A 14544-nucleotide genomic window follows, 5' to 3' on the forward strand; every position below is an offset into this window, starting at 1 on the left:
AATGGGACCAATCCCAAATTGTGTGCATTTGAAGTAGACACTCTCCCTTTGCAAAGTTAACCTGCTCATTTCTAGGTTTTTGGAGCAATTGATTGAGTGCAAAACACTGTTTATGTCAGAGAGCACACAATAAGAAAATTTTAAATCTCATGTAAAAAAAAGTGTATTGCTTGGTTTCAGAAAGAGAAACAAGCCTTCTGTTGGCATGGATATTAGAACAGTACTAAAAAACATCAAAGATAGCCACACACAAACACATCCCACAGTATTTATAGGGAACACCCTCTGTCCTTGCCATATGGGGCGTGGAAAACGGGGCCAGAACGATCCTGCAGAAACTTCCTGATGCAAACCGGCAGGCCAGCTATCCCCCGCGGAACCCCTGCCAGGGCTTCAGCGCTTCCTTCGCGGCTCCAAAGATGCTGTGCCTTTTGGACAGCGCCTGCGTGCAGCCCGCTTGAGGCCCTCAAGGAGTCTACTGTCCTTGGCACCGGGCTGAGCCTGGGGATAACCCCTCTTCCCTCCCAGACCCCTCAGGCAGAAAGACTCCAAATTATCAACCCAGGAGTCACGTGAGCCAAATCCTAGCCCCCGCCCCCAGAGTTAATCACCCCTCCTTCTCTGGGTCTGCTTCCCCTCCCCCTTCCGACTCCCGCCCCGGCGCCACCCGTGCGCCTCCTCCTCAGGGGTTTCCAGGATCTGCATTCTTAAGGACCTTTTTTAAACACAAAACAAAACAAAACAAAACGACCCCCCCCAAAAAACGAGGGTTACTTCTTTGTTCTTTCGGCTTATGAAATTCAATTCCCATCTCCATCCCAGGTTTGCAAATTTCTCCTATGACATGGAGCGCGAGCCACTTCATTCCTGGAGACTACGTTCCTCGCCTTGTGTTAAGCGCTCGTCCTGCATTTCATCTTAGTTAAGTCTCTTAGCAACCCTATGAGGTGAGTTATCTCCATATTACAGATGGAAAGAACCGAAGCACATGGAGTACCTTGGCCAGGGTTTTACAACTAATAGCTGGGCGCAGCTGGGTTTTGAGCTCCAAGCCCTAAGTGTTTATTTTCTTTATTATCACTAGCTAATACTTTTTGAGCAATTACTATATGCCAGGCACTGCGCAAACTATTTCTCCACACTAGTTTTAGAAGCAGGTCTGCCAGTTACCAGTTACGTGATTTCAAGCAAGTTTCTTAAACCTCTTTTTCATTCTATTCCCCGTCTTTAAAATGAGGCCAAAAACATGGCTGTTGCGAAGAGCAAATGAATTAATATATGCAAAGCATTTAGAACACAAACTGACACATATTAATCCCTCAAAAATTTGTCTTTTGGGGGTTTTTTTTATTTTTGCCATCACTTCTATTCACAGGTGAGGTCGGCTTGAGAAGTAAAGCAACTAAGTCCAGATTGCCCCACGCACACCTTATATCACAGACTTGCTCAGAAGTCTTATAGGATGTGCGCCCGCCCGCAGGTGAGTTGCACCTGGCAAGTGGGCGACGTGCTTCTCGGGCTTTGCAGCAGAACGCGCTGCAGCCAGGAGGCCAGGAATGCTCCTTAGCGAACACACAGCCATGGGCCCTAGCTCCGGATCTGTGCGGACAAGGACCTCGGCAGTGTAGGGGGTCCCGCCGGACACTCTCAGAGGCACCGCTGGCGACACCTGCGCGCCCGGTGGGCAGAGGGCTATCCCGCGCCCGGAGTCCCCGCCGCCTCGCCTCCCAGTGCACACGCTCACACCCCCGCCCGCTCCGGGGCCGCCCGCCCGGAGCCCGGAGCCCGCCGTGCTCCCCCGCCCGCCGCGCGCCAGGGCGGAGTTTCCTCCTCTGCTCATTGTTCCCTGCCCAGCGCCGCCCCGCCCGGGCCCACCGCCCCGCCCCGCCCGCGCGCTCCTGGAGGAGGGGACGGGGCGGGTGCCGGCGCGGACGGGACCGGAGTCGCCGCAGTCGCCGGCCTGGCCGCAGCCGCGCAGATACCGCCGGTGACACAGCCGCCCGCCGCTCCTCTGCCGCCTGGCTCTGCGCCTTAGCCGGTTTCTGCTGCAGCGGCCTCGAGGAGGGGCAGCCGGAGCGCGACTCGGGAGTCCCGGGTCACCGCCCGGCCGCCGAATCTACGGCCAGGCCTCCCCGAGAGGCGCCCACGCTCCCGCCGCCCGGCCGCCCGGCCCCTCAGCCAAGTCCGCAGCCACCTGCTCTGGGCCGGAGGCCAGGACACCATGACCTCCGCGCTGGTGCTCTCGGCGTTGCTGCTGCTGCTCCCGTCGCTCTGGCAAAATGGTGAGTGGTGGCCCGAGCTCCGCCGGGACCCCCATCATGCTGGTGTGCCCCAGCGGGGCGGGCTGCTGGGAAACCTGCCGCGCCTCGTGGCTGGACCCGGAGCAGTCCCTCCGCGCACCACTAGCTGGGGCCATACGTGGATCTCTGATCTTGCACCATCCAAGCCCTTTCCCACCCCGAGAACGCCGCAGGTGTCGGGCCCCGAGCGGAGATCGTCCCGGTGTCCATCCGGGTGGAGCGGTGGTGGATTGTGCTGGGGCAAACAGAGGAGCGCCGGCGCTGAACGGGTTTGCCGGGAAAGGGTGGGCGCTGTGGGTCTCCACGCTTCCGCGGGACGCCCAGAGTATGATCACCCTTTTTCTCTGTGTTGGAGGGGGTATGGGACGGTATTGTGTCGTCGTTAATTCCAGGCAAGGCGGCAGGCTGGAAGCTCATGAGGAAGTCCCTGAAGCAGGTGACCAACCTCCTCTAACGGCCCACGAGGGCTGCGTGTTTCGCATTCGGAGAGTTTTTTTTTCCCTAGCGGCATTAGCCCACCTGGGCCCTTGTTGGGCTAGGTGGAGGGGGGTTGGGAGTAAGTGGACCTTCCACAGTTCCAGACTCACCTGAGTGGGCCCCGGCGTCCATTGTCACCAAAGAAACAGCTCCCTTTTCAGTGCATGGCCAGGAAGGTGAAATTCCCTCCAACCCCTTGGTAGAAACAGGACCTTCTCATGAAGCAGGCTTGGGCTGTGCCTTAGAAACATTTTCCGTATTTTTCCTAAAGGTCAAAATCCAGGGCAACGGGGGTGGTGTCCCAAAGCCTCTAAGAAAAGCTGAGATTCATTTCTTTCTTGCCCACCTGAGCAGGTGTCTTCGGGGAGAAAGAGTGATGTTCCCACTCTAGGACAGAAGGGCTGTGGTGACAGCCCAGACAAGGAAGGGACCCTGCTGCTGGCCAGTGCTGGTGTTTGGGACTAAACTCTTAAGGGGAGGATGGGATGGAATGGCAGTACACTGTCTTCTCTACACCACAGGGAGCTCTGGTGGTGGGAAGGGGCTGGCACTCAGAGAGCAAGTAGGCTTGGGCATCCTCTGGTGGGTGGCCCTGACTCCACAGCCTGGCCTGAGAGGGACTGGCACAGCCAGTGGGTGAAGGGTGTGCACCCCTGGAGGAGGGATTGCAGTTTGAGGAAAGATCGGAACAGCTCTGAGGATGGCAGTCACTGCAGATGTGCACAACCTGCAAGGCTGAGAAGATGCTGGAATGTGGCAGCTGTCCTCAGCCCTGCTCCCTGGAGGGCAGTCAGACTTCAGTGTGGGCCCCCCATGCACCCTTTCTGCAAGGAGCCTCTTAGCAGCACCCAGAAGGGAGGTGGGCTGTTTCAGGAAGGTTGGGCTAGTCCCAGTGCTGCTGAGCTTACAGAGGCTGAGCTGGGAGGAGAGGGTGGGGGCTGTGGGATGACACCCTCCGGGTGTTCTGCCCTAAGAAGAGAGGCTCTGGAAGAAAAGCCCCAAGCCCAGCTCACTGCCGGCTTCAAGGCTGGGACTGTCTTCCCTGGCGTCTGGGCACTGCCGAGAAACCCTGTCTCTTCCAGGAAGCTCTCCTCAGGCCTAGCACGGGGCAGGGCACATGGCAGGAGCTTGATGTGTGGTACATAAATGTAGTGAAGAAGGAAACAAATTTAACCCAGCAAATCACCTTGCCTTTCTTAGTCCGGGTGACTAATCCCTAAAACGCTATTACAATATGTGATGAGAAAGGGAAGTGCTTTGAAAAGTTAAACTGGCAAAGGAAAACTACTAGGAAACTAAAACTACTACTATTATTATTATTTTCATATGTCGAGGCCAGAAAAGGCTGAGAGGTGCAAGCTTGGTGTTTAGTGGCTGTGGTGGGTTTTACACCCTCCTGTCGGGACTCAGGACTGCTCCATCTCTGCCTTTCTGAAGGTACAGCCGACTGGGAGGTAGTCACCTGGGATGGCAGACTCCAAACTGCTGGAATCCTGTGATTCAATTCTAAGCAAGGTTTATAGTGGAAGGAAGGAGTTATCCCCGACAGGGCCCTGGGAGCTTACATTCCCATATAGGTGGATCACACAGCCTGTGGCGTCAACAGCATTGAACCCAGGGCTGATGACCCATTAGATCCCTTTTTGGCACTTTTTGGTTTGATACCACTTGGTTGAACCATATGGCGAGTTGTACCTCTGAGCCTCAGTTTCCTTACCTGTAAGATAGAATGAAAGAGCAGAAGGGCCTGTAATTTCACCGTTAAAACATTTCTGGGCTTCTGCCAAAAGGACAGGCTGACTTAGTAGTCTCTTGGTCTGATCAAGTCATTTGATGGGTGAATCCTGGGCAGGGGAAAGGCAGCTAACCCTGGTCTGTCTGATCCAAACCCTCAAACTTTGGATCAGACAGACCTGCTTGCCTGTAGACCAGCCGGTGAGCCTCTTTGAGCCTCCATGAAATGGTAACAAATCTCCATGTTGCAAGTTGCTCTGAAGATAAGAGCTAACGTGTTAATGAGCTTGCTGTTGTGGTCAGAGCTTTAAAAAATCTTAGCAATTTTGATAAATAAAGCATGCATATTGAGGGCTTGATAGGTTTAAGGCTCCCCCCAGCATCACGATTCTGCTCTGTTTGTGGGTCAGTTGCTAAGTAGTCCTAAAAACTAAAGCTTAAGTGCTGCATGGTGTGGGAAAGGGAGGTGTATGTGCAAAAGCAGTACGGTTTGGGAAGGGGTAAGCCCGGCAGAGCTTCCTGCAGGAGGCAGAGAGTGGTGGTTATACATGGATTTTAAAGTAGAAGGGTCAGCATGGAGTGGGAGACCGCTCCTAGGGTGGCTGAGGCTGAATGCACTGCGGGATGTAGCGAAGACACAGCCCAGAAGCTGGGGGCATGGTGGGGGTTCTTGAAGTGGGGTCAGGGAACTGCCGGGAGGCTTTGAGGAGGAGGTGAACTTAAAGAGCATTCCCTGGGATGGGGTTGGGCGTTGGTGGGTGTTCCTAGCCTGGGGCTACTTGGGCATGGCTTTGAGGCAGAAGTGAGCAAGACATGGGTGGGGGAGAGTCTCCTACTGGGAGGAGACTGATTTAAGCAGACTGAGAAGAGGTGGGATTGAGGAAGAGGTTGGGAAAGGGTGAGGGCCAGGGCTGCAGGGTGTGGCCCCCGAGGGAGAGGCAGAGGAGTGGCACCTGGCTTGCTCAGGAGGGTCCTCTGGGGGTCGCCCTGGACCTAGAGGAGGCAGGGTACCGAGGTGGGGGAGAGGCACCTCCCACCCTGCATCTGCATTTTCCTCAGGAATCCAGGTTTAAAGGGAGAGGCGGGGCTCCTGCTGAGTGAGGTTTTGATACCATTGCCCTTCAAAAGTTGAGAGCAGAGGGGACTCCACCTTGTTCGAATTCCTGGAGAGCTGACCCTCTCCATCCTCAGATACCAGCGCTGCTGAGAAGCCTTCCCTGGTTTCCTAGATGGAACACAGTGATGTTTCAGGGTCTTTGTGGGTGTCTCCCCCACCACGGGGTGACCCCTTCAGGGCTGGGCCAGCAGCATAGTCATCTCTGTCCAGGGCCCGGTGCAGCACTGGGCACTGAGCAGTCGCTCAGGAAATGTTATCTGGACCATGGACCTGAGGGGAACTGGTCCCAGCCCCTGGCTTCAGGCTCTCTGGAAGTGGTGAGCCTGAGGCCGCCTTATACCTTGGCAGTGATGCCAGCTAGTGGGCTCTTTCTGCAGCAGCCAGAGCTGGTGGGAGCCACCGCAGAGCGTCGGGGCTTCCAGGCTTAGGAATCTGGACCAGACCGGTGGCTCCTGTGAGGACAGCTCAGCTCCAGGCCCTCCGCTCCTAAGGGGAATGGGAGGACCCCCCTGGACTGCTCGCTGCACTTTGAGCTGCACTTCTTGGGAGGGGTGTTGGGATTTAGATTGCCTCTTTCCTGGGAAGAGCTGGCTTCTTCACTCCTCGGGGGCCCTCTGCAGGTCTGCTGAGTGCAGGCCGAATGGACATCCTCCCAGATTACTGAAGGAAGGTGACCTTCCTCTGCCCTCCCCCTGCGCACTGGCCCAAGCCCGCCTGGAGCCTTCATCAGAGGCTGAGAGCTCTTTCCTCAGCTCACTTCCTATTTGTGCCCCACCAAGGTGTGATGCTCCACTGGGTGTGTGTGGTGGGGTTTTTCCTATCTCGACCTGTTCCCAGGGACACCAGTGAGGTTGTGGCGGTCTCTCTGCTTGTCATGTGTCTCGTCCACTTTGTGGGGCTGTTAGGAGATCAGGTGAGGTGGCAGATCTGGGATTGCGACTCTTCGGGCCTCACGGACTATAGGTAATCTCTTTAAGCAAAGCCTTCAAGAAAATCTACACGAAAGATACATTACAAGGAGCCTCTTTATATCTGCCACAGTGTTGACCATAAGATTCTTTCAAGTAGGCAGCCCGTGGGATGTTCAAAATAGAATTCAGTTGGCAAATACTTCTAAATAACCTGGAAAATCATAGAACACAGAATTCTAGAGCTGGGAGCCTTCTGGAAATCATCTTCTACACCCCCTCATTTTTCATATGAGGGGATGCAGACCAGGGGGAGTGTTCACTCACTCAAGTTCCTGGGTTCTCCGCATGACAGCTTCCCAGGGACATGTGTGCAAGTGTATGCAGTAATAGGTACTAGTAAGTGGACTCTGCCTCAGGGCTCACTCTCCCCTGGGCCCTGGAGAAACTCATTAAAACCCTGTTGAGAAATGGCTGCATGATGGTGACAACTTTGTACTGTGCTCAGGTTCTCTCCACACCCCTCCACCATCAGGGTAAACTGAGGCTTGGAGTCATTTTATTATGCAAGTTAAGCTCCATGTGTCGTGACTGTATGTATGTCTCCTGTTGCCTGTGAGCTTCTGTGGTGTCCACAGCCTGCAATCAGAAACTGGAACAAAGAGCTGGTGAGAAATGCTTGTTCGAGGACCAATGCACAAGTACAGCATCATTTGCAGATTCAGGAGTGGCCCCTCCCCACATGTCTCTACCCAATCCCTGTGTTGGCTCCAAGCCCCACCCTGGACCACCCTAGCAGTGGCCAGTACAGACCCCTGGCTTAGCTCAGCCACCTATCCTCCCGCTGTCCCCACCCCTTTCCCCGACACACACCACCACCACCCTCTCTTCCTTTGTAGCCTTATCCCCCACGGGTCAGCCACCTCCAACTTCCCTAGGGCCAGGGTGCAGGGTGGCACCCCGTCCGCCAATTGTCATGGCCGGAAGGCTGTGGGCCTCAGCCCAGGGGCAGAGAATGCTGAGGAATGGCTGAGCAAGGCTCGCCATGCAGCTCCAGGTTGGGGTGCGGGGGGCCCTCCCAGAGCCAGGCCCTGGGAGATGCACGGGCCTACCCGGGAGCCTCCAGTTGCCTGACCTCTAACCTTCCAGCTCCCAGACCCAGGTCAGCCTACAAGGGACACTTTGTAATCCTTCAACTAAGTGTAATAGGTGTGAGGCCGAAGCCACGCCCCCTTCATAGAAGAAGTTCACGGAGCTCTATCCAGAGGGGTCCCTCTGTCCCCATCCAGTCTGACTCCTGTGCTAACCTGTTCTGAACGTGCTGCCTGGAGCTAGAGTCTCCAGCTAGGATAGCATGAGGTTGCGTTAAACAGCTTCTGTCTCACAGATCATTCCATTTGGGGGAAACCGAGGCCCAGGCACCAGGGATCCAAGTAGATCACACAAGCAGCTCTTCTCCCAAAAGTCCACAGGCCTCACTCGAGCGTTTCCCTCAACTCTTTGCTGGAATGCTGCCTTCTCAGAGAGGCTTTCCAGACCCCTACACCCTGGTCTTCTCACCCCTGGTTATTTTCCCCAGACGGGCACTCATTTCTTTGTCAGTCTCTCCCCTGAGTAGACTGTAAGTTCTACGTGGGCAGGGACTTCTGTTGGTCAGTGCTGTCTGCAGCTGCAGCACCTGGATGTGGTAGACGGTCAGTAAGTATCTGCTGGATGAGCAAGGGAGTGGGTAGGTGGCAGAGCTAACTAGCTCTCTCTCCAGCTGCAAGGATGGTAACCTGATTCCAGAAGAGAGGCAAGTGGCGGGAGGGGCCGGCCCCGCCCGTGGAGGAATGGACACAAAGGCAGACGGGGAGCAGGGACTCTCTGAAGGAAGAGAGGTGTGGGAGGTGTGTTAGCCTCATGTCTGATTCTGTCCACAACCCTCCCCTTCGGGTGAAGGCTAGTGGGCTAAACAAGGCAAGTTATTATCTCTGTCGTATAATAGAAGTTCAGAGGGCTGGTTTGGTGGTTCTGCCACTGTTTGCATGTTGCCTTATGGTCCAAGGTGGCTACTCAGGCTCCAGTTGTCGGGGAAGAAAGAACAACAAGCCTGCAGCTCCTCTTTTGAGATTCCCTGCCGGAAACCCACACACACTACTTCCAGTTACATTCTGTTTTCTAGAACTTAGTCCTGTGGCCACATGTAGCTGCAAGGGAAGCAGGAAAGAGCACTTTCCTAAAGGAAGAGTGAGTTTTATTTCAGGAACTCATATGCCTAACCAAAGTGGTTCGGTTATGAAGAGGTAAAGAATGGATATTGGAATTGGTCACTGGCAAATGCTACTGTAGACCTTCCCTGGTTTTCTCTGCAGGTGCCCCCAGTCCTCACCTTGCCAGTCAGATCAACTTAGCATCTGCACGAGTGAAAGAAACACTTGTGCCCCATGGCCTGAGGCTCTGCCACCTTCTGGCTCAGCTATTCCAGCTTGGCCCTTGTTTTCTGTGGCTCCAGCCTTTTGGTGCTGATGGAGCAGTTCCTTGTAATGCTCAGGGAAACCTGGCTCCCTCCGTCTCCAATCCTTCAGTTTTGAGCTGCACCAGTGAGCCAGGTGGTCTGGGGACCTCCCATGATCAGGGCCTCAGCCAGGGCAGGTATGGAGCTCTATCCCTGGTTGGGGAAGAAGAATTTCTGTACCACACCCTCTCCTTCCCATCTCAGCAGGGCAAGTACGGGGCAGAGGGAGATAGTAGGAGATACTGTTCTTAGGAGTTTGGTCGGATGGACACTTGTGAGAGCAGCAGTTGGAGGCCAGTGGCTTTTAAACCCAATGGAGATGTTCTGTGAGCTGTCTTAGGGGCTACTGAGAACTTGGGATGCACACCTGGAGAGGAAAACTAAGAGTAGGCCAATCTGGAGAGTCCACTCCACTTAATGCAGCTCTGCTTTTATCTGTTCTGTATGGTCAGTCTCCCATAAGAATGCTTTTGAGAGAAGAGTTCTGCTGGCAAAGAGGATAGGAGAAAAGTTAATCTCCCGGCGTGATGCCCCAAGTCCCAGGCTTCGACTTTAGAAGCTTGGGTTTTGGTCTGAGCTCTGTCGGTTACAGGCCTTGTGATTTCAGACTCGTTCCTGGGCCTCTGTTTGCCCAGCTACAAAATGGGTATCACGCCTCCTTCAACAGTGAGCGTTAAACGCGATCATGTAAGTGGTGTGCCTGACACAGTTTAGTTTTATTTCTTTAATTGGCTTCCACTCTAGCCCAGTGTGGGGTGTGATGAGACAGACCCTGCTACTGCCCCTCCCAAGCTGGCGCGTTCGCTGTGGCCTTGCTGGGCCAAGCTTTCTCCTCTGTGGCCCTTTCCCATTAGTGACTGCCCCAAGCCAGATCACTCAGGATGAAGGCCCCCGTTCTGGGGGTTAGTTCTAGACCAGATGAGGGTGGCCAGGGTGGGCTTGACTAAGAAGGGGCTCCGATGGCCAGCCCCCACCTTCCTAGTTCCCACCCAGGTGCTTTTCATCCCAGCCCGAGGGGGCACTGCCCTTTACTTCTGGGCTTCAAGTCAAAACAGGCTTTCCCGAAGCCCTCCAGACCCTGGTCCTGGCCGCCCCCGAGGGTCTGCCCATCACACTGTGAAACGGAGTCTCCCGCCCCACAGCTCTTGTTCTTTCCTTTTTGTTTTTAATTTATTTAAATATAGTTGATTTATAATACTGTGTTAGTTTCAGGTATGCAGCTTCAGATTCTTTTCCATTACAGGTTATTACAAGATACTGAGTATAGTTCCCTGTGCTGTACAGGAGGACCTTGTTGTTTATCTGTTTTATCTATAGTAGTTTGTATCTGCTAACCCCAAACCCCTAATTTATCCCTCCACCCTGTTCTCCTTTGGTAACCAGAAGTTTGTTTTTTATGTCTGTGAGCCTATTTCTGTCTTGTAAATAAGTTGATTTGTATTATTTTTTAAGATTTCACATGTAAGTAATTTCATATATATGTCTTTCTCTTCTTGACACTTCTTTCAGTATGATAACCTCTAGGTTCATCCATGTTGCTGCAAATAGCAATATTTCATTCTTTTTAATGGCTGAGTAGTATTCCTGTGTGTGTGTGTGTGTGTGTGTGTGTGTGTGTGTGTAATGTGATACATAGACCACATCTTCTTTATCCATTTGTCTGTTGGTGGACATTTGGATTGCTTCCATGTCTTGGCTATTGTGAATGGTCTGCGCTCTTCTTTCACTTGGATAAAGCTCCTCTGGCCGCCCCTGCTATACTATTCCTGTCCAGCATGTGGCTCTGAGTCTCTCCCTCTATAGCTTCCTCTCTCCTTGTCCAATCTCACCTGACTCTTGTACCAAATTCCCAGTGACACCGTCCAAGCCAGGCAGTGAAGCATGATGTTAGTCTTTCTACAGCCAGCTCTACATTTTCCTTCTCCGAGAAGGGAAGGGAGGAGGGGAGGCCCATGGGGTAACAATCCAGCATCTAAGGTAAACCAGGAAACCAAATACTTCCTCACGAAGTGAGATTTGGGAGGAAGCTGGGAACTCCTCACAGAGCTGCATTCAGGCTTCTGCACAATAAACCCCAGCAGAGCATTGCCCTGTGCCTTGGTTTACCAAAATGGTAAATTCAGGCTAGCACCAGATTGCCATTTTTTTTTTTACAATTCAGTAAAACGAACTGTGTCCCAAACTCCAAAGAGAACACTAGCAGTCCTCAAGATATTAATAGTTATGTTCAATAAATGTTTGACAAGTGAGTAAAAAGTTGTTTTGTGAGTAAAAGAGAATGTTTGGGAAATGCTGTTCCCCTTCTTAGAAAGTCAATACGTATTAGGATCTCAAATGATCTAAGATGGCCCTTGTTACCTTTGTCTGACCCTGTGTTCCCCAAGCATACTTTAACCGTGGCACCCTTTTCTCCTTCCTCTTTTCAGCAGAACGTCCACTGGGGAGATACCGGTGTGAAGGTAGTGACCAACTGTCCCAGTTTGCCCGGGACAGAGAGATCCTGGGATATGTGACTGTCAGAGCTAAAACCCAGACGGTCCTATGTAAAGACCTGGACCAGGTGGAAACAGCATCAAACATAGAAACACACCTGGCGGCGTCTGGGGGGCGTTGCTAAGCAGGACCTTGATGTGGTGACTAGCAGGCCCTCCTTCCCTGGGGGCTTTCTAGGAAACTGCCAGGAAGGTTGTGGCCACTAGGAGGGCTGCTTGTCCCTGAGTCTGTGCATGAGTGAGTGGCATTCGAGGCTAGTGACCCCTCCTTAGTGCTTAATGATGGTGGCGTTTCTTAGAAGTTGGAGGCATGATGAAGAGAACCGTGGCTGTGCATGTTTTTGACGTTTAGTCTCTCTGCTCCAATGGGGGCAGACGTGGTTTGCTGGTTACTTCTGGTTTCTTTCCTCTTGTGCCTCTGCCCCTGCTGCTTTGAGCCCCTGATCATGATGGCATTGCATCTCTGTTTTTAATTCCGTCTGAGTCTGTCGCCCTGTCATCCTGCCCAGGCCTCGGAGGAGGGGACTCCAGAGGGTGTTCCGAGAGCCAGCACCCGTGGAGGCTCACCAGATGCAGCGGTGCTCAGGGCTTTCTCCTCAGTGCTGGTTAAGCAGGGCGCGCTGAGATATGTGGATCTCATCCACCCTCAGGCTGTTGTTTTTCCGGGATTCAGGGGAGCCAAGCCCACTGGAGAGGGACTGCATCTTGTTTGTTGGGTCACCAGCTTGCCTGTGCTTCCCAAGCTGCCTAAAGCACCCCTTCCCAGGTGAGTCAGTGATGTGCACGGTCCCCTTGCTCAGGCATATGTACTCCTTTACGCGAGCTCTAGGGGGCGCTGCTGAGTGGAGTGTGGCTGCGTCCCTGCTGTTAGCCCACTCCCCAGGTCTCCCCTTCTCCTGAAGACCTCCAGGGAACCACACAGAGTTTCTTCTTGTCCTGATGTCACTCAGGTGTCAGCTTCTCTGTGGTTACAGTGGGCCAGGACACTAGAGAGCTTGTGCCGTACAGCTGGCTTCGGGGAGAGGCAGGTGGGAACTGGTCCACGGGCTCCTGTTCCCCCTTGGCATCCTGGGAGGTTGCACGTAGGTGGAGAAACATTTTGGCTTTGCTCCTGAGCCTGGGGGGCATCTGGAAGTCTGGTCCCGACCACACACAGTCACGTCTCTGAATTCCATGGGCACTTCGAGCAATTGGGTCAATACACCAGCTGTAACTGCCCCCGGGGTCTCCTGATAATTAAGCTGTGGGTATCTATGTGTGTGTATGTGTGTGGGTGGGTGGCAGCGAGCATGAGGCAGATACCCAGGAGGGTCTGAGTTGGGTGCTGAATGAAGAGCAGGGAAGAAAAGAAAAAATGGCAGATGCTCTATCTGCCTGGGGTAGGCATCCTCTCTGGGGGCCTGTTTTCTCATCTGTGACTGAGGGGGCGGCTACTTAGTATTTCTCCGTGGTCTGAAAGGCCTGACTTGCCTGATGATCTTGGACCCCAAACTGCTGGCATAATGGGACTGGATTCAAGTGTGCGGATCCAGCCAGGGGAGACTGGGGGGAGCCTAGACTTGATAGCACAATTTGAGCCACTGGGGGTGGCTGGAGATGGGGGAGGCTGTTCTCATCACAGTTGGTTGCTGGTGACAGCCAGCCAGTGACACTTCTGTAGAAATGTATGCCTGTGTCCCATGGTGTCCCGGAGGCTTTCAGATTCTTGCTGGCCTAGCCCCTCTCTCCTTTTCACCTTACCACCTCAGATGCCTCCCCTCCCCACCCAATGGCCAGGATGGGGAGCAGGAGCTGGAGCCAGGAGCATATGGGCATATTTGCCCTCAGGATAGCCCACACTGGGAGTTGGACCACAGAGTTCTTGATACCAAAGGAGGTGTAACCTGCTGCCCAGTACTCTGACCATCTGTCTGCCCATCTCTCCTTTGTTGGAGTGGGATCTGTGATGTCTAGGGTGCCTCTGGCTCTGACATTTTATGACCCAGGGATGCAGAGAAAAATGATGTCTGCATGGCTTCTACAGCAGGGAACATACCCGGAGTAGTCGTGGAGGGCTGTGTCCTGACCCACAGCTGGCCCTGGCTGTTCAGTAGCTCTCTGCCTCTCTCTGACCCCTGCTTCCCCAGCCTGAGGGGTGAGTTTCAGCTCCTCTGCCGGTGGCATCTTTAGGTGTGATGCCACCACTATAAAAGCAGAGACCAGTGTATAAGGGACCAGTATCTCTGAAATCCCATGTTCCTGGGTGTGCCACACTCCAGAGCATTGCACCGATTTTCCAGATGGGAAATCCAAGTCAGGAGAATTATGGTGATTTACCCAGAGTCTAGTCTTGAGGCTTCAAGGAGCCCCTTCCACTTGAGAGATGCCTTAGTGCTTGCGGCCCCAGACATATTGGCATCTTGGCTTCTGCACCCACCTTGGAGCGGGTGGGTAGTGAGACTAGCAGTGAAGAGAATGTGGAAAGGTAGGGCCAGGGGTAAGTGAGGCCATGGACTTAAGGTGATGCCTCCCCTTCTCCACCCCTTTTGGAGCCTCAGATCTGACTTGAGCATCAATCTTGTGTGATCCATGCAAACCTAACCCCCTTTCCTAGCCTGCAGAACCTCAGAGGGGAACATTTCATTTTGCTCCCAGTTTCTTCTGAAAACAGCTATGAAATCACTGTGTGTGTGTGTGTGTGTGTGTTCACACCTTTCATCCCCCCTTCTGGTGACATGGAGCCTCTTGGACTACTTGTGGAGGATGACTCTTTGGCCATTTGGACACCTGGCTCCAGCCCGGGATTCCTGATTCACTTCCCTAGGCGGAGCCCGTAGGAAACTGAGCTTCCTCCACCAGCTCTAAGGTCTCAAACACAGGAGCACGTCTTGGCTTTGTTTAAAAGGAACACTGGCTTTTAACTTGCCCTGCAGGCCTTGGCGGGGGACATGGGAGCCAGCCCGCAATTGTCTGGCCATATTCATTTAGGAGGTTTGTTTGTTCTTTTTAAGCAACACCCCCAACAGACCACCCCCTCCCC

The 14544-nt window shown here is 53.6% G+C and overlaps 1 protein-coding gene and 1 long non-coding RNA gene across 5 annotated transcripts in view; both read left to right on the forward strand.

The window, feature by feature from the left end:
* The window catches only part of LOC107033372 (uncharacterized), a 28953-nt gene extending 27294 nt beyond the window's left edge, over window positions 1–1659 (forward strand). For both annotated transcript variants that reach the window (XR_012074679.1, XR_012074678.1), the window contains exons 6-7: window positions 823–947; window positions 1376–1659. This is a non-coding gene — a long non-coding RNA (uncharacterized lncRNA). The remainder of the gene's footprint in view (window positions 1–822; window positions 948–1375) is intronic.
* Window positions 1660–1886: 227 nt separating this feature from the next.
* Window positions 1887–14544, forward strand: part of PODXL (podocalyxin like) — a 48348-nt gene continuing 35690 nt past the window's right edge. For all 3 annotated transcript variants that reach the window (XM_072964446.1, XM_072964447.1, XM_072964448.1), the window contains exon 1: window positions 1887–2282. In XM_072964446.1, coding sequence (XP_072820547.1) covers window positions 2222–2282 — 61 coding nt within the window. In that variant the 5' untranslated portion in view covers window positions 1887–2221. The remainder of the gene's footprint in view (window positions 2283–14544) is intronic.

The sequence above is a fragment of the Vicugna pacos genome, chromosome 7, assembly GCF_048564905.1.
Source record: "Vicugna pacos chromosome 7, VicPac4, whole genome shotgun sequence".
Taxonomy (NCBI): Eukaryota; Metazoa; Chordata; class Mammalia; order Artiodactyla; family Camelidae; genus Vicugna; species Vicugna pacos.